The sequence below is a fragment of the Mytilus californianus genome, unplaced genomic scaffold (genome assembly GCF_021869535.1).
Source record: "Mytilus californianus isolate M0D057914Y unplaced genomic scaffold, xbMytCali1.0.p SCAF_10, whole genome shotgun sequence".
Taxonomy (NCBI): domain Eukaryota; kingdom Metazoa; phylum Mollusca; class Bivalvia; order Mytilida; family Mytilidae; genus Mytilus; species Mytilus californianus.
In genome coordinates, this window is record NW_026262582.1 from 64,417,961 (window position 1) to 64,438,542 (window position 20,582).

Below are 20,582 nucleotides of genomic sequence, written 5' to 3' on the forward strand. Positions count from 1 at the left end.
CGTAAATATTAGTGGATTTAGATTAGATTTATGATTGACTATGTTTTTTTTTTCTTCTCGTGTGCATGTATTAAGACTTAAATCTATGTTTTAGTTGTTGTTAAAAGGCTAATTTTAATAGACATTACAAGAACTTTAACTGTGACACCTGTTGACCGTTAAATAGTTATATTTTCTTAGCATCTGAATGAACTCTATAGAACTGTCGCAATTAATTAGTGATATTTATCTATGGCCATAAAGTCGCCACTGAAGAACACTTAAAGTTTCTGGTTATTCTGATATGTTTAACATTCAAAGATAAAGCCAGGTTTAATGTATATTCTGGTCAGTTTTAAGGTTTTTGCTCGATGTGAAAAGTTGGTTACATGTTTGCAATATATAAATATTGTTTATGAACTTGATATTGTCTTTTTAGTTAATATTGAGGTGTAACAGTTGTGAACGATGCAGAACAAATTCTATTTCCACAACAGATAAATTTTGGAGGTGATCTTGTGCCGCATCTTTCTTTGTGTTCCACCAATGTATGCTGATAGGAAAACTCCCCTCCACAAATGTCACATTTTAATTTTTCCGCGTGCTTCTGTCTCATATGCGACCGGAGACGGCACAAAGTTGAAAATTCCTCCTGAAAATCATTTGTGTTACACTGCATGAAAAGGCTTGGCTCCCACTTGGACCACAGATTCATGCCTTCTTTTACTATTTTTAGATGAAAATGTCTTGTCACAGTAGCTGCACTTTGTGTCTAGTGTGTTTTCATGTACCAGCTTTACTTGGAAGTTCAGCTTTGGACGTTGAGTATATGACTTATCACACTGCAGGCAATGGTGGCGTGAACTATATCCATCAAAAACATAGATTAAAGTCTTTATACATGCACACGAGAAAAAAAAAACATAGTCAATGTCAATCATAAATCTAAACCACTTATATTTAAGGTTGTAGCCATTTCCGTTTCCATTGTCAATTTATATTTAGCATGAACTTCAATAAAAATTTGCAAGTAACTTGCCCTTCTTTGAAGTGATTGTTGCATTTTTCGATATAAAGATATGATTGTACTTCCCCTCACGCATTCACGATGTCCTCAATCAGAACCGATCCCCTCACGCATGAAATAATGAAAATTGGAAGTTTTTAGATTTATTAAGTCGTCTATCAATTTCGGACAGCGTACACGCCACCCAAAACGACATTCAATCCCGTTGACAGAAAAAAAAAACTAAATTTGAACTTGTAGGTCTGTTAATAGAACCATCTCAAAATTTAAATGTCACATTTTTCGGCAATTACTCGTGGGACGATTGATTTTGTAGGAGTTTTACTCCATGCACAACAGTATATGATACATGTGTCTCTTCGTTAAAGTAATCACCACAGCATAGCATTCTCCGATTTTCAATATTTTGATCAGTTAAATTAGAAAATTGCGATTTAGAAATGTACATACCTTTCGAAGCGGTGACAATTACTCCACTCAAGCATAACCGGAAAATCCTCTCACGGTTTTCATTGCAGAACCGATTGTTCTGCGTGTGTAGATTACCAGCCGTGATAATGCCTTATTCTATATTTGTTCAATCGATTATCTAAAACAAAACAAACATTTATCAATATAACTGTAAAGTCGCTATGAAAATATCTAGACGAAATAGTAAACGACTCTCTTAGATATTTTTTTTAACATTTATAAATTGATTATCAACTAATGGCATTACCAAACTGATTAGATTTTCCGACTTGTTTTTAAAAAATATACTGGTTTATTTCAGGCAGCACGATGTTTGTTCATAAATCTTTCAAATTCCAATATAAAATTTGGGTAAGATATTTTCTTTTGTAATTTTTTGTATTAGTATAGGATGATACGTACAGGAACATGTGGCGGGCTTAAACGTTTTAATAGGAACCAACCTTCACCCTTACCTGAAACATAGTGTAACAGCACAACATAGAAAGAAATATGACCACTTAACGGTTAAAGTAGACAAAAGCACAATCCTGCCTTCTAACTATCGACATTAACAAACACGACAGATACCAATTGTGGAGCAAGAACTGTAAGCTCTACTCGTCCGGATAACCGGAGTTTTTCAATACTTTTCTTTTGTTAAATTATGCAATTGACTTTTATTTATTTTTCATATCTCAATCTTCCTTGTTTTCCTTTGTGACAAAACCCACAAAGGTACATTAAATAATTTACAACGAAACTTTAGATAGTTAAAACATTTAACAATACTAGAATACTAGAATAAAGAAATACAGAGACATTAAAGCCCAACCATATTTATTGATATAATATTAATGTATTTGGATATAATGTTTGAAGGTCCTGAAAGCAAGCATGAAACAGCAAACATGCTGATAAAATAATATATTATCCTACGTTTTAATAACTCTATAATTATGTTTTATTTGAAATCTTATTACGAAGACATCCCTATAAGCAATACACCAAAACAAGTGGAAAAGGAAGTGCTTAACCTAGGTGGGATGCTTAGTCTTTATTTTGTTGTGGACATGTTGGTTTTTGTGTTTTTTGTGAGGTGTTGTTTTTTTGCCATGACGTTATCAGTTTTTGAGAGAATTATAAAATAACTAATCGAAGAATTCAAATAGAGAAAAATATTCAACGAGTGACCGAACAACACATTAATTCACGAATGCGCGTAGCGCATGAGTTAATTATCAGTGTTGTTCGGTCACGAGTTGAATATTTTTCTCTATTTGAATTCTTTGATTAGTTATTCTTTTTATTACATTGGCAAATGGCTTTTTTAGGAAATTAAAGTAGAAAACGTAAGGAACTATATCTTTTTCTACGCATTCAAATTTGTTTTGATCCGACGTTATCGACGTCTTGACAACGCCTATTGTTGTATGACGTCAGAGGAGTGAAATAACCACGTTTATTTCACATGTGAAATTATCGGTTTTTTTAGCTCACCGGGGCCCGAAGGGCCCCATGTGAGCTTATGCCATCACTTGGCAGATCTATGAGCCCTGAAATTTTCAGACGAATCGAACAACTCATTGTTGGGTTGCTGCCACTAAATTGGTAGTTTTAAGGAAATTTTGCAGTTTTTTGTTATTATCTTGATTATTATTATAGATATATATCAACTGTAAACAGCAATAATGTTCAGCAAAGTAAGATCTACAAAAAAGTTTATATGATCATAATTGTCAATTGACCCCTTAAGGAGTTAACACAATTTGTTCATCAAGTTTGCTAACATTGATTTAAAAATCTTCTCCTCTGAAACTACTGGGCCAAATACCTTCAAACTTCATCTAAATGTTTCTTAGGATATCTAGTTTATAAATTGTATCCGAAGTTTTAATCCATCGACAAACATGGCCGCCATGGCTAAAAATAGAACATAGGGGTCAAATGCAGTTTTGGCTTATATCTCCAAAACTAAAGCTTTTAGAGCAAATCTGACACGTGTAAAATTGTTCAATTGGTCAAGATCTATCAGCCCTGAAATTTTCAGACAAATCGAACAACCCATTGTTGGGTTGCTGCCACTAAATTGGTAGTTTTGAGGAAATTTTGCAGTTTTTTGTTATTATCTTGAATATTATTATAGATAGATATAAACTGTAAACAGCAATAATGTTCAGCAAAGTAAGATCTACAGAAAAATTAAATGACCAAATTTGTCAATTGACCCCTTAAGGAGTTATTGCTCTTTAAATATAATTTTAAGCAATGTGTTCATCAAGTTTGCTAACATTTAAAAATCTTCTCTTCTGAAACTATTGTGCCTAATACTTTTTAACTTTGAACGAATGTTCCTTTAGGAATCTAGTTTATGAATTGTATCCGAAATTTTGATCCATCAACAAACATGGCCGCCATGGCTAAAAATAGAACATAGGGGTGAAATGCAGTTTTTGGCTTATATCTCAGAAACTAAAGCATTTAGAGCAAATCTGACATAGGGTAAAAAAGTTCCAAAGGTCAAGATCTATCAGCCCTGAAATTTTCAGACACACCGAACAACCCATTGTTGGGTTGCTGCCACTAAATTGGTTGTTTTAAGGAAATTTTGCAGTTTTTGGTTATTATCTTGAATATTATTGAAGATAAAGATAAACTGTAAACAGCAAAAATGTTCAGCAAAGTAAGATCTACAAAAATGTTTATATGACCAAAATGGTCAATTGACCCCTTTAGGAGTTACTGCCCTTTAAGGACAATTTTACACAAGTTGTTTTATGTTTTTCAACTTTAAAAATCTTCTCAAATGAATCTAGTATAAATTTTGTACTTCATTTCCTTTTACGTCAAGAAACATAGACACTATGGCTAAAATGGAACATATGGGTAAAAAGCAAAAATAATCATTGATGAAAGATTTAAGCCAAAAAAAAATAACAGGTGAGCAATTCAGGCTCTTGAGAGCCTCTTGTTTCACTGGGAAATCAATGTAATTCATTGCAACCAATGTAATAAATTAATTTAATCGTTAAATATTTTGGATGTGGAATCTATTAAACATTTTCTTTTTAATTTCAGATCAACAGATTTGGACGAAATGTGTACTTTTCACCTTTCGTTGGGGTACCATCCGAAAGACGAAGTTTATTTTGAAAATCCAACATCATGTACAGCAGAATCTCCAAACTTTTCTTTGTGTGATTATCCTGATATGCTGGGTAAATGTTGAAAGACAATAAACGTTTGGAGATGAATTTTAGTAAAATATATATGAATATATTCTTCTGATTTTGCTTTGTTAACACATGATAACGATTGAAGTATGAGCGACAGGTGTTTCTTGAATAATCTAGAATATGTACATTTGATTCCTCAAGTTTTGAAAAGTAAAAAAAGTAGAAACTCGAGAAAATTACATGCTAAACGAATAAGAAAAAAAAACCAATGTAATAGCACTTATTATTTTCTCCTTCGACGAAAAGAGAAATAATACTATAGTTTCTTCTTCTAGTTCTTTTCATGCAACCTTCTCTAAACCATAAACGTTTGTTATTTCTTTAAAACTGGCTTATGTTGTTTGGCATGGAGGTGTATCTCTATAAGACAGTGTGGTGAATACCATCATGACCTTCCTCTGACCTTGACTTTGTTTTTGACCTCAATATTGTTTTTTTAATTTTGTGTCGAGACACAGAACATATTTATCTTTTGACATAGGTTTTATATAATTATCACATAGCTGCAACGCCTCATACCGATATGTTGAATACCATGGAAGGTGAAATTGACCTTTGACTGTCGAGGTCCAATAATTAAGTTTTACGAAGGGAAACATCAATTTTAGTTAGTAAATATGAAGATATTAAAAGTATTCGAAAATATGTTTCAAATATTTGATACAAGTCTATATATTTGCATTCATTTCTGCATTACCTTAAAACTGATCAGTTTATATCTGTTTTGGAAAATTGTATCAGATTTACGATGTGTAAATAAACAGTTGAACAGTTGAAAAGATTAGATCGCCATTTTTTTTTATCAAACATATTGAAGGAGTATACAGATGTTACATCTTTGTCTTGGTATTTTTTTCCTTCACCATGCTCTTAATAAGGAAATACCGAACTATGTTTCGATCAGGTCAAACATGGATTTACAATTTAAAATCAGTTCAGAGAACATTAAATTTAACAACTCCATCTTATTAACAATCGAAACAATAAAGTGTTTTACGCCTTGCATTTGTATTGAACAACTTATTGTAAGTAATAAATATGTTCAGTATTAAGATGAGTTTGTCATATCGATTAATTGATTTCTGTGATACAATTATGTAGTTTTGATACTCGGCTAATTGACAGGACCTTTTAATGATTTTATACTGTTATAAATAAATGATTGAGAACAACTGCCTTATGGGTCTGCCCCTTGACCAGTAGGGTGACTCAGATACCCGTATGTTCCATGGGAGAGAAACAGCCTAATTCAGGATGCAGACTGGTTCCCTGCCACTTGACATTAAGGGTGACTCAGATACCCGTATGTTCCATGAGAGAGAACCAGCCTAATTCAAGATGCAGACTGGTTCACTGCCCCATTGACAACAAGGGTGACTCAGATACCCGCATGTTTCATGGGAGAGAGCGAATAAAGCTTGTCTTAGATATATTGTTCCAACTAGTTCTCAGTTAGACACATATATTCTTTATTTCTCCCTTGATTGGCCGATTCCTCATCACAAAATTCCGTTAAGAAAAGTGGAGAATCAGCACTTCTGGATAAGTTTCTTAGATCACCATAATTTTCCCATTCAAAATAATAGCAAATATGGTTGGTTTTACTTTTTACACATAAAAACTCCACATTGATAAAAGTAATGTGGTGTATACGCCAATGAGATAGCAAACAAACGATAAAAATAACCAAGACATTTAAAGGGAAGCATACCATCAGCAACGATAGACAGGTATCATTCTAATCATTTCCACAATGACATGTGTATTTCTATATGTGTCTTTTTTTTTTTATCTTCCTCCAAGTTTATAATTATATTTAGATACGTTGTATTACTATTTATATGCAGTAATATTTTCATAGAAAAGTGTATAAAAATATTCGAGTTATCCCTCTGTATATAGAACAGGTGGACTGAATCTTCTCCCCGTTTATATTAATTGTATACCTATATTTGTTATGATTTATATGCCTGTCTTTATCCTGGTATCTATGATGATAATATTTACAACTACTGGATCGATAGATTTCCTCCTGATGGTATCGCCAACCCAGTATATTATGCACTTCTGTGTTGACATGAATTATAAATTAACTGTTTACAAAACTTTGATTTTATTGAATAAAATTGAGAATGGAAACGGGGAATGTGTCAAAAAAGACAACAATCCGACCAGAGAGCAGAAAACAGCCCAAGGCCACCACTAGTTCTTCAACTCAGCGAGAAAAAAACCGCACCCGGAGAAGAGCTTCAGCTGGCCCCTTAATAATAATGTGTACTATTTCAGCGAAATGAACGCCACACTTAACTCCGAAACATATAAATGAACCAAAATTTAAAAAACTCACAAGACTAACAAAGGCTAAAGATTTCTGACATGGGACAGGCGCATACATGCCTCGGGGTTAAACATGTTTCGTGAGATCTGAACCCTTCCTACATTGTATATACCTCTAGTCAATGTGGAATAAACAAACACACAACAATACACACAGTAAAACTCAGTTTAAAAGAAGTCAGAGTCTGAAATTAGAATAGATAACAGAAGGAACTAAGCGAAATGACAATGAAATGAAACACTAAGGAATATCTACCCCAGGATGGCAAAACCTTTCGTAATATTTCAGTTGATATTTTATAGTGTGTCTTTCTATGTTGTGATGTTACACTATTGTTTCAGAAAAAGGGTGAAGGTTTGGTACCATTATAACGTTTAAACCCGCTGCATTTGTTTGCACCTGTCCTAAGTCAGGAATCTGATGTTCAGTAGTTGTCGTTTGTTGATGTGGTTCATAAGTGTTTCTCGTTTCTCGTTTTTTATAGAGATAAGACCGTTGGTTTTCCCGTTTGAATGGTTTTACACTAGTAATTTTTTTGAGCCCTTTATAGCTTACTGTTCGGTGTGAGCCAAGGCTCCGTGTTGACGACCGTACTTTGACCTATAATGGTTTACTTTTATAAATTTTGACTTGGATGGAGAGTTGTCTCATTGGCACTCATACCACATCTTCTTATATCTACATACAGAATGTGGCGGGGTTAAACATGTTTGCGGGCGCCCAACCCTCCTCCTAATTACAGTATAGTTAAGTAAAGGTTTGATAGCTAAGAAGGCCAGGGTACTAACTCGCCCCACCTTGCATAACTATTAACACTTTCATTTATATACCCTTACTATTTGTATGTTCTCAATATTGGAATCAGTAAATCTCGTGTTTTCGTGTTTTAAAGAATGGGTTATCCGAAAATTTGTACTTGCAATTCTGTATAAAGGGAGAGAGTGAACATATCTGTGAAAGTATAGCACTAATCTGCATATGATAAGGGTTTCATAAAATTTCTTAAGGAGTATAGAAAAGATATAAGTAGGACGTGGGAGCTTGGGCTGATATGTATAAATTCAACAACACCTATCGTTATCTTGATGATAATTTTTCGATAATTAATCAAAAATTTTCTAAATATACTGCCGAAATTTACCCAAAGGAACTTTCTTTAAATAAAATCAAATATAAACGGTAATATCTGTCCTTTCCTAGATTTAGATATTTCAGTTTTATATGGGAAACTCTGCACTAAAATTTACGACAAAAGGGACGATTTTTCGTTCCCTATTGTTAATTTACTTTTTTTGGACAGTGATGTTTCTTTGGCACCATCTTATGGTGTTTATATATCACAACTCGTTCGCTATGCCTGTGTCTGTTGTGACGCTTTGGATTTCAATGAACGTAATCTATGTATTACTAGTATATTTTTTTTATTATCAAGTCAGGACTTTCTTTACCACAAATTACCTAAAAGTTTTACTAAATTCTTCCATAGATATAAAGATTTGGTTTGGAAGTTTGGTTGCACCTGTAGAAAACTTATTTCTAACGGAATAGCACATCCTTATTTTTACGGAGATGTTAATTACCGAAATTTAGATACCATTCCTGGTAAACATATCGATCCTTTAAATAAACTTAGTATAAAAGGTTACCAATTCAAAACTATAATTAAATCTTTGAATATTGTTTTTATTGGTATTAATATTGATTTTGTTATCAGTAAATTAAAATCAAACTAATTAAAATATTACTTTTTATATACAGATACACATTCATGGCTCTACAAATCTGTCGATACCTGTATCTTGGCATTGCACAAGGTCATGTTTCTCTCTGACTGTTAATGACGTCTTTACACGTAATCCATTGGATGTTGGATGTGTACTGATTGATATTTTAGTATTAGATGCATGATTCTTTTTATTACTTATTATTGGCTTTGAACTAGCTGTAGGTAACTGCGAGAACTCTTAGATCTGTACTTAGTGTCGTTTTGTTGTGGGAATGTATAAGTACCATGCCACGTCCACTCTGTATGTGCCTGTTCCAAGTCAGGAGCCTGTAATTCAGTGGTTGTCGTTTGTTGCTGTATATCATATTTGTTTTTCGTTCATTATTTTGTACATAAATCAGGCCGTTAGTTTTCTCGTTTGAATTGTTTTACATTTGTCATTACGGGGCCTTTTATAGCTGACTATGCGGTATGGGTTTTACTCATTATTGAAGGCCGTACGGTGAACTATAGTTGTTAATTTCTGTGTTATTTAGTCTCTTCTCAGCCAATCATACCACATCTTCTTATTTATATAAAACTACTTAAGTTAAGATTTGTTCCGAACGGACGAATTTTTCTACATGTCCTACGATAGATTAGTACTACGATTGGATATCTTAACTTAAGTGGTTTAATACATACATGTATCAGCCCAAATCTAAAGAAGTTTATTTAAACATAACCCTTGCAAATTTCACGATATTTCGTGTAAAAATATATTGAATAGACAAACCGCAGTGATTACCGTTTTACACATGTATGTTTTTTTTCGCTTGTACAATTTTATAAAAGTATCAATTTTTTGTTTTTGTCCCGAACAGCCTAAAATTATTTAAGTTCAAGATCAAAATTTATACGCGTGACAAAATGTGCGCATTAAATTTGGAAAAGAAGTGAGATGGAATGAATATATTTATGTAAAAACTGACAAATCTTGATTTTTAATAAAAGATATATACTATACGTATATCAGGCCGTTAGTTTGCTCGTATGAATCGATTTTACATTTGTCATTTCGGAGCCTTTTATAACTTGCTATGCGGTATGGGTTTTGCTCATTGTTGAAGGCCGTTCGGTGACCTATAGTTGCTTACTTCTATATCATTTGGACTCTGGTAGAGAGTTGTCTCATTGACAATCATACCACATCTTTTTATTTGTATATAAGTAAGGTATTATAGCTATTTACATGATACTATTTGAATACCAACGTAATTAATAACGCAATTGTCCATTGAGCTTGCGGCAAAATCCCTGAGCAAATTAAACGCAACAAAACCGTCAAAAATAAGTATAAAATTGAATTGTTTGAGATTTATCCAAATTGGGCCCCTTATATTAAAAAATCAGTACATTTTTGTATTCATAATTTAAAGGTCCTTTAAGAGCATATTAATCAACACAATTCATAATATGCGAAATCGGAAAAATATCTGAAAATACGTTATTTGCAGAAACCAATCATGCTGATTATTAAATGATATGAAGGGGAGAAGAGAAATACAGATTATGAAATGATGATGAAGGGGAAAAGAGAAACAGTACAAAGAGGAATTACTCTTGTGATAAATCTAACATTTCTCTCTTATTTTTTCTACAACTCATCTGGAATATTTTATTTACATGCAAACTAAATGATGTATGAAAATCAAATTGTTCGTGTTGACATTCTTTTAGTCTTAGATACATGATTTTTTTCATAAGTGGTTACGTTCACTCTGTGTTTTTGTTAGCTGTATTTCTATTTGTATCCATTTGATGAGTTAAGCCTTTTTCAACTGATTTTTATAGTTTGTTCTTATGTTGTAATGTTGCACAACTGTCCCAGGTTAGGGGGAGAGTTGAGCGCTCACAAACATGTTTAACCCCGCCACATTCTGTATGTGCCTGTCCCAAGTCAGGAGCTTGTAGTTCAGTGGTTGTCGTTGGTTCAGAATAGTTACATATTTTTCATGTCGGAGCCTTTTATAGCCGACCATACGGTATGGGTTTTTCTCATTGTTGAAGGTCGTACGGTTGCCTATAATTGCTTACATCCCCTTCATTTGAACTTTGGTGGATAGTTGTCTCATTGGCAATCATACCACATCTCCTTATTTTTATATCCAGACATACACATTTTCAAAATTAATGTTTCACAGGTTTGGAAACTTGTGAAAACCCTATTCTAAGAATTCATGACTTGGTGAGTTCAAAAAAGGCACCTAAGAACAAAATGTGATTCAATCTCATTTAAGTTATATGAACAGTTTTAACAGAGCCTTAAGTTCACATCTTGACAGCAAATCTAGTTGCCTGAGCTAGCTGGTTTTTTCTCATGATTCCTCGTTACTTTTCTCAATGTATATCCCCGTTTCTTTTCTCAATGTGTCTCCCGTTTCAATTATCAATGTGTCTCCCCTTTTTAATTCTCAATGTATCTCCCTATTTCTAATCTCAATGTGTCTCCCGTTTCTATTATCAATATGTCTTCGGGTTTCTATTCTCAATGTGTTTTTCTGTTTCTATTATCAATGTGTCTTCCCGTTTCTATTCTCAATGTGTCTCACCATTCTCAATCTGTCTCTCCGCTTCTACTCTCAATGTGTCTCTCCGTTTCTATTCTCAATGTGTATCACCGTTTCTATTCTCAATGTGTCTCTCTGATTCTATTTTCAATGTGTCTCTCCGTTTCTATTATCATCGTCTCTCACCGTTTCTATTCTCAATTTGTCTCTCCGTTTCTATTCTCGGTGTGTCTCTCCGTTTCTATTCATACGTGTCTCCCTATTTCTATTCTCAATGTGTCTTTCCGTTTCTTTTCTCAATGTGTCTCACCACTCTTAATGTGTTTCGCCGTTTCTATTCTCAATGTGTCACTCCGTTTCTATTCTCAAGGTGTCTCCCCGTTTCTATTCTCAATTTGTGGTTATCCAATCTGAATTTAGTTCAACTTTTTCGGTTGTTTATAGAGTTTTTGTATTAAACATTGAATTATGCGTCCACGTTCTTGTTTATTTCTAAGGAAGCTACCATTTGATTTGTATGGGGGGCTGGGATAAAAAAATTTTGTCCTGCATTTTTTTATTCACTCTATTCGGTCCTCCCTTTTTTTTTATTAGTTTATCCTGACCTTTTTACATAAATTGTCATCCTGCCTTTTTTTGCCAAGTTGCTCATCCAGCCGTTTTTTTTTCAAAATTTCATCCAAACCCCCCCCCCCCCCCCCCCCTCCTTAAAATCAAATGGTAGCTCCCTAATATTTAAAAGTATAATAGATATACAAATAAGATATGTGGTATGTTTGTTAATGAGACAACTCTCCACAAGAGACAAAATGACACAGAAATTAAACAACTATGGTTCACCGTACGGCCTTCAACAATGAGCGAAATCCATGTATTGATTTGTTATTGTTAGACTTAGGTAGTACATATAAAGCCAGCGATGTCTAGAAATCGAAAGAGAAGGAGAAAAAATCCCTTGACTTTATTTTCACCAAATGTTCAATATTTACTAAAACCCACAGTATCATTTCCTTGAATGTACGATGAGGTTCTAACATTATTATGGCTTATTTCTAAACAGAAGGCTGAAGATAGATCAAAACCACACTTTTAACAAATTATGGCACATTGAGTATTTATACAGTATAAGAAGGACATGCTTAAGCAGAAACAAAATTATGCTGGAAGTTGAGCTATGTTTTGTTGTTTTTAATATCAAATTATAAATAAATTTGGTGTATTTACTGTCTTCTGATTGGTTAAAAGTATTACTTTTATTTTCAATGTTGTCAATTTTTATGGCGACACGCCCACTCTGACGTTGTGTATTCATACGCCAACATGTGTGTACGTTGTTATTGTTAATATAAATAATATATAAAGCTCTTTGAGCATTATTTTTGATTGCAATTTATTTATAATGAATGGCAATAATTTATTTTGAATTTATTGAACCATAAAATTAATTTTTGACTCTTCACATTTTACATAATCCGCTTCGCGGATAATTCAATGTGAAGAGTCAAAAATTAATTTTATGGTTCAATGAATTCAAAATAAATAATAGCCTTTCATCAAATACATTTTAATATCCTTTTGATTGAAGACGTCCTTCAATGAAAGATTTTACAAAAACATGCAAAATTTGAATTTTATATCAAGATGTCTTCAATAGTAACATGTACATGGAGCAAAATAACATTTTGAATTAAAGGGAATATCTAACATTGTTGAAGGAAGTTTAAATTTTATGATAGAAACTTCGATATTTAAATTCCAATAGGTTTTGATAACTTTAAGATTTTTACCATGGGTAAGACAAATACATTGGAAAATTGGCCCTACCTGTTTAATAGAGTAGTGTAAGCCAGTGAGGCCACTTACAGTCTATCATCGGAAAGATTTTCTAAAAATATTTTAATTTAATTAATTGTAAATAAAACTTTTATTATCCGTTAATTTGCTTCTGTTCCCTGGTCATTATTATAACGGATTACATGTAACATCCTCGGCTTTCAAATATTTGGCTTTGAGCGTTCCCGATGGAGGTAAATCCAGAAAAGCGCTTCGGACGCATGAAATTAGTAACGTGTTGTTTTCATTTTTTAAAGTTTAGCATTTTTATAATGGATACGAATGATAAAGTTTTCTTTTATACATATCCCAATTTGATCTTGCGTGATCCATGCTAACGATTAAACCTGATGTAAGATGAGTGTTTGATAATTTTTGTGAGCCATGGCGTTGATTTGCCAATTAGAAATAAATTGTGTTCTCTTCATTCAAGCAGAAATCTACGGAAGCCGTACGTGTCATGGGGAATTTTTTTTTTTCTCAATTCTAACTCTCTAAGTTAATTATAAAAAAATATTTCATTTATTGTTTGGCTTGTGATTATTCTGTGTTCCAGTATCTGTATTGATTGATTTGCGATTATTTCATGCAAATTCAGGACCATTTTAAATGCTTTAAAAGTTGTCAGGCAATGAACAACACGGGCGAAGCTAGGATTTTTTTTAAAGGGGGCAAATCGGTGAAACTGAATACTTCCGATAGGAGAAAGGATAATTTTTTTTTGGGTGATTTTAAGGCTAAAACATATCATATAAATCGTAAGATACGTGGAATTCTAATTTTTCGGCTATCAAAAGAAAAAGTGGGGGAGCATAAACGGTCTGGATTCGCCAATGAACAATGGTCATATGAGAAATATATAGCTTTCATTGCATGGACATTCTTAAGGGTGTTTGCATGACAAAGAGGTGTTCAGGTTAGTCGAGCCATCTACTAGCCCCTGAAATAAATAAGATTCTTCAATAGTTTAGAATAACGTTAGTTTTTATATATGAATATATATTGAATGACGTTTTTCCGTTCAATTTTCAAATCTAGGGCTTATCCCATGGCACTCAACGGTATTTTACCAAAAAAGGCTGTGGCACTCTAATGGTTAATGTCACTATATAAAGATAAAGGAGATGTGGTATGATTTCCAAAGAGACTGCAACTATCAACCAGAGCAAAGAAAGTTAATGTAAGCAACGTTGTCAGTTTGATTGATTGAATGATTGATTGATTGAATGGTATTTAAGGTCGGTGGTTTTCTCCGGGGACTCCGGCTTCCTCCACCAATAAAAACTGACTGCCACGAAATAGCACAATAGTGTTGAAAGTGGCGTTAAACACCAATCAATCAATCATTATACGGCTAACATACGGTCTTCAACAATGTACCAACACGTGTCTTTACCACACCACCGCATGCGCAGTCCATCTGTGGTCACATAAAATAAAACCTTCCAAAAAATCTGCTATTGCCAATAACATTTTGGAAAATACGGGATGATCATTTGGTTTTCAGGGAGGGTGCGATTGGGGAGAGGAGGATTTTGAAAATGAATATCCTGACCCGGTAAGAGATTAAAATGAATAACCTAGCAATAGAAAATGCAGGAACAATTGCGTACAAACGTGAAATAAGATTTCCTGCGGCGAAGCCGAAGAAAAATAATAAGCATGCATAGCAACAGATGGAAATCCGAACCCCCACCCTCCCCCCCCCCCCCCCCCACCACAAATTATGAATGGTCGTCCCCATAGCTATTTAGACGGTTTGATGTAAATGTTGCAATTGCACAAAAACAAAGACTAGAAATCCCCCAAAAAGACTTGAATATTGACAGTTTTTGCTTCTCCGCTAGGTACGCGGCATCTTTGAGTAAGAGAATAAACTGGCTGCTTCATAGTCAGAATAGTGTGTCCGATACCGGTAGGATGGCATGTAACATTTTGTTTGAAGTATTTACGATGTTTTAAACAGGTCTCATTAAAAAGTATCATGCATGGTGCATTGTTTAAACAGGGTCCCAGATATATTCAAATGGACGAAAAAGCTGTGAAAAAAAGGCAGGACAGGAGTTTTGAGTAAAAAAAAAAAAGGCAGGATGAGCAACTTGGTAAAAAAAAAGGCAGGATGACAATTTATGTAAAAAAAGTCAGTATAAACTAATAAAATAAAGGCAGGACCGAATTGAGTGAAAAATAAAAAGGCAGGACAGAGATTACAACTAAAAAAAAAGGCAGGACAAAATGTTTCATCCTAGCCCCCCCTCCCCCCCTCCCCCCCCCCCCCATAAAAATCAAATGGTAGCTCCCTTAGATGTATAGCTATTTATAATTGAAACAAATGTTACGATTGCAGCAAAACAAAGACTTAAAATTCTATATCCTACGTAAATGATCAGATAAACTAAGCAACAAAAAACATTTTGGGAGTGAATAATGATTAATCAATAACATATAATACTAGTGAAGTGGTTTACACTTGACAATAACTTCCGTTCTTCTCTCTTGTCAAAAATATACTGTACAAGTGTCTTATTCATATCTCTCACGTCAAATTTTAATCCGGTTACTAAGTGGCACATGATAATTGTTACTATTACGATAGCTACATGTATACGAATTTTTTTCTAAATCACAAATCCAACTCACGACCAATTCTCCCCCAACCCTCCCCGAATCACAAACCTTACGCTCGAAAACAAAGGAACAGTCTGTGAGACATGTCATCCTACCAGTACTACTTTTCCTGGACAATTTTGTATGTCTTGTTAAGCAATTTGCTCATTGTTCAAGGCCATACGAAGATAGCTGTCCCGTTTACATCATAATTAATCTCCTTATTGTATGTCCATGGTTGATAAACATGATTTGACATCAAAGATTTGTGCTGATGATCTTTAAAATCATGATCTTGATTGTTTGTGTTATGTCCTATGGTTAATACTTCACGCATAGTCAGAACAATAATACATGATCAAAGTGGATGAAAAGATGTTTTTAAACACATCCACGAGACAACAACCGAAAGAAAAAAATGAGGTACAAAAGTGACAATTGTCTACTACATTATTATTTTGAAATTAGAAAAAAAAAATATTTAGTTTCTTATGTTTTTTTTTTTTTTTTCATTGTCATTATTTGTTCCATTCAAATATGATTATGTTGGTATAATATTGTCAAATGAAAAAAAAAGTTTTTAAAACATGTAAAATGTTCCATGTAAATAAGCTTTTCTAGTAGACTCCACGATAACTTGCACACTGTCTATAATTTAATAATCTGCTTTAACAATTCTGGAGTATTATCTCTATCTATCAATCCATACAAACAATGCAAATAGAAAAATAAGAATATGTGGTATGATTGCCAATGAGACAACTCTCCACCAGAGACATAATGACACAGAAGTTAACTATTTATCGGTCACCGTACGGCCTTCACCAATGAGCAAACCCATAAGGCATAGTAAGCAACATGCATCTTTTCACTGGACGGTTTCTCTATTATTAATTACTAGTATTTTATTATCTATTCTGCCGTTTTGATCTTATTTTTGAAATTGATCTTTGATTTCAGCAGTACACTTGTCATTGTGAATGTTATATCGTATTATACAATGATGGTGATCATGATTAATGGCTATTTAACGTCCAGCAGCAAATTAAATGCATATTCAGGACGACTGATTATAAGAACCAACGATCTGAATAGCTCTGGTGACATCCAATCGATTTTAATAACTAATTCAAAACTTTTACTTTAAGAATTTTTATTCATTAATTTTTTATAGATGTTTATGAAATGTTTTCGAAATTTCAAATCAAATGAAATATACAACAAAGAATTAGCAACATTGTTGATTAAGTACAGTCGTAGACCAATAAGATATATTGGATACAACGGCGTAGATGTCAGATTCTCTTCATATGAGGGATTTGCACTGTATACAATCAGAATAATTATATACGGAAGAAAACTAAAAATAAATAATAATGTAATTGTAAATAATACTTTTGTAATCCGCTGCTCACGGTCGCTGATAAAAGTTTTTGTTTTCCGCATGATAGTGCCTCGTTTTGGCAAAGTTTTCATTTCATATGTAGAATTCGGATCAGTGATTTTATTTTCGTCCGGAGTTTGACACTTATCTACCCCTACTCCAATTTGTTGAATGTCTTTGTAACTGTCACACAAGGTTTGGTTAATTTTACCTTCTTCAGAATTGTCACCTTTTCCGTCGATTTTGATATCGAAAGATGCAGTGCTGCTGCACTCAGTATCACCGGTATCGTGTAATGAGGTCTTCACATTTTCGCAAAATGGTTGTATTGTTAGAAAATCATTCTGTGTAAAAGACAACATTTCGATAGTGTTCATTTGTAGTGGGTCTAAAACATTAAAGGTTGACTTCCGGCGAATGCTTGGTTTATTGTCAGTGCTTTTTGTAAGATGAATTGGTGCGGAATGTCTAGCGTTAATTTTAATTTTGTCTCCCTGATTTTGTAACGCCTTGCTGTCAGCAGAACGTATCTGTCGACTCTTTCGTCGGATTTTTAAAGAGCCCAGAACAGAACGTCTTATCGTTGATTTCCGTCTGCGATGTTTCAATCTAATCGTAGATTGAATCTTTATTGTATGTCTTCTCAAATGAAGTCCAACTAATGAGTAAAGTATTACCAACAAAAACATACATACAAGAATAACAAGCAAACCCCATGCATAATAAGCGTATCCTATGACACTACCAGCAACCTCGTCAGACCAGGTGCATTCGGAACCTTTAATCATTTGTCCTGACACTTTGAGGTGCAGTGTTTTAATTCCGTAAACGTACAAGGCGGGCATTGTTGCAATTATTGCAAAAAGAACAACTCCAATTAATGCGTAACGGGCGTGTTTCTCAGACATCTGGTTTCCATATGGTTTACATATTCTTCGGTACCTCTCAGAAGCTATCACAACAAGCATCAAAGCCGTGATCATTGCCAAGCACGTGTTCAAAAATCGAAATATTTTGCAAGTAATTTCCGAGTTAAATATGTACGGGTTCAATTCATCAGCCATTTCAAACGGCATCGACATACAGCAACTTAATATATCTACAGAAGCTAAGGACAACACAAACATTCGGTATGTCGAAGATCCAAACTTCGTAATGTAGATGTAAAAAACGTGTAAATTTCCAAAAACACCAATGATAATCAAAATCAATATGAACATTATAACCGGAAGTCGACGGATTGCTTCCGCTGAGTTTAAAATCTCCAAGTCAATGTTTGTTATGTTCTTGGTGTAACTGGAATTATTCATTGTGAAGAATTAACTATCCGTTCCTAATATTAAATACACATTTGATCGAGTTAATTGGTCTATTTATGTTAACCAAATGTAGATATTTTCATGCTGTCCATTCAATATTGAAGAGTCCTAATTCCTTGAAAAATATCTATTAGATCCTGCTTATAAAACACATGCACAAAAATTTCCTCCTGAACACGTTCTTGTTCTAGAAATATGAATGTTTTAACTGAAGTTCTTCCCTGTAGTTTTTAAGATTTGTTTCTCGAAACGAATAGCTCACTCCCCTTTGTACTAAACATGTGTCTTTGTGGTTACAATAAAGTTTTCCTTGATATTTTGTTTATTTATAAAATTTGATACATACTGAGTGCTCAAACGGAGTCAGGGATTAAAATAACAATGACAAAAGCCTTCGCGTGACTTTACATTGCGCATACATGCATTGATATAATCAGAAGTTCCCGTCCCTTAATTCTTATTACTAATATTTTTATAATTAGACATTAAAAGTACATATTTGTAATCTATTCACTCTTATTTTACCACAGATGTGCACACATGTTCAAATCGGAAACCGTCCAACTTAGAAGTAATTTAGTCTGTCTCTTATGCTTAAAAATAAAAATCACTGAACAAGCGATAAATATTGTCTTTGTTTACACATATCAAGTACAAAACAATAGAATTATATACATCTCATGCGGAAGTCACAGGAAGTTGATTCGATACTTAAGAAACACTTGACGCTGATGACGGAGTTAAGTAGGTGTTTTTTGTCACAAGTATTGTTGATAGATCGTGCTCTTTATTCAAATTGAACGAAATTTGCAAATTAATATACAAGTTTACCGACAACTGACACAAATAAACAAATTGATATTCTCTTGGTGCATAACAACAATCAAATTGAAGATCAACTTCGACATAAAACCGATACAATACCATTTCCTGCGTATTGTGTTCCTAAATTAATACAATTTGAAAGTTGGTCATCGTTAGCTCACGACACTCTGGTGATTTGCATATCGAAAAAAATACATTGTTATGTATAAGCGTTTGGATGGAGAAACATTGGCTAGAAAAATAACGAGTTATAGAGTAAAATTGGCCAAAAGCAAAATGAATATAGAATATTGGGCAAAATGAATAAAGAACAGAGAAAATGGTCTAAAAAAATTAAAAAAAAAAAAGAAATGAATGACCACTCATCCGGACTCATATGTATAGAGTGCCTTGTAGTGATTTTGAATGACGAATGATTACACAAACATAATTCAGCTAAAATTTGCATTAGTTTTATAAGGGTAAGGTACTGGTTGGTCGATAAAAATAACTGAACTGTAATTCTTCCAAATATTTGTACTGCATGTAGATTGCCCTTGTCGGGTTTTTGATCCATGTCTTTTCATAATTTTGCAATGAAGATTTAATAATGACTGACGATATGGTTACATTGTAAAGTATAATTTAGTGATTTTTTCATTACAAAGCATCAATTTCAAAATTATATAAAAGTAAAATGTCCAAATAGGTTAGAAAATGTAACGTGAGAGTACCCTAATTGCACCTTTTGACAGTTTCTTCAACTACGTTTTTTTGGTGATCCAAACAAAAGTTTCATTCTATGTTTATTTTATAGATGTATCATTATTTAATATATAGTTCCACAAATTTAATTTTGAATCCATATTGAATCATAGAAAAACGGGTTTGAACCGACCTCCAAACGACCCATGATTCCGTAATGAAGAGTACCCAAGTTGCATCCATCCTTAAACTCACATCCGTAAAAATCGAATAACTAATATTTTGTATTACTAGTACTTCTTCAAATGATTAAAACAATTTGACAATAGTCCATGATTACTATTCTTTTTTCAGAAATGGATGCCTGTGACATATTTTAATTGTTCATTTTTTTGGACGTCTCAGTGCGACGTTTCCGTAGATTTCACTTTTTCACTGAATATTTCATCTGTTGATACATACTGTGACAGTTTGATGTATATTTAAACATATTTAGATATGTTGAAAGACGTGCATAATGTCAAATCATAAAAATACAAATTGTTAAGTCTCTCAGAAAACTTGTAAGATTTCCGCTGCTATTTTTTCTTAATGGGTGTCATAAGTCACCTTTGGCTGAGTATTT

At 33.4% G+C, this 20,582-nt stretch overlaps 1 protein-coding gene across 1 annotated transcript; it reads right to left on the reverse strand.

Annotated features, from left to right (window-relative positions):
• Positions 1 to 14,071: 14,071 nt before the first annotated feature.
• On the reverse strand, positions 14,072 to 19,084 carry LOC127719130 (alpha-2C adrenergic receptor-like). Its single transcript, XM_052225155.1, has 2 exons — positions 16,932 to 19,084; positions 14,072 to 14,078 (listed from the first exon to the last, which is right to left on the reverse strand). The coding sequence occupies exons 1-2, from the start codon at positions 18,437 to 18,439 to the stop codon at positions 14,072 to 14,074; spliced, it is 1,515 nt and encodes a 504-aa protein (XP_052081115.1). The 5' UTR covers positions 18,440 to 19,084.
• Between the last annotated feature and the right edge of the window lie 1,498 nt (positions 19,085 to 20,582).

Bases quoted from the DNA above. Each gene is read 5' to 3' on its own strand.
- LOC127719130 (XM_052225155.1), bottom strand. From the start codon at position 18,439: ATGAATAATTCCAGTTACACCAAGAACATAACAAACATTGACTTGGAG.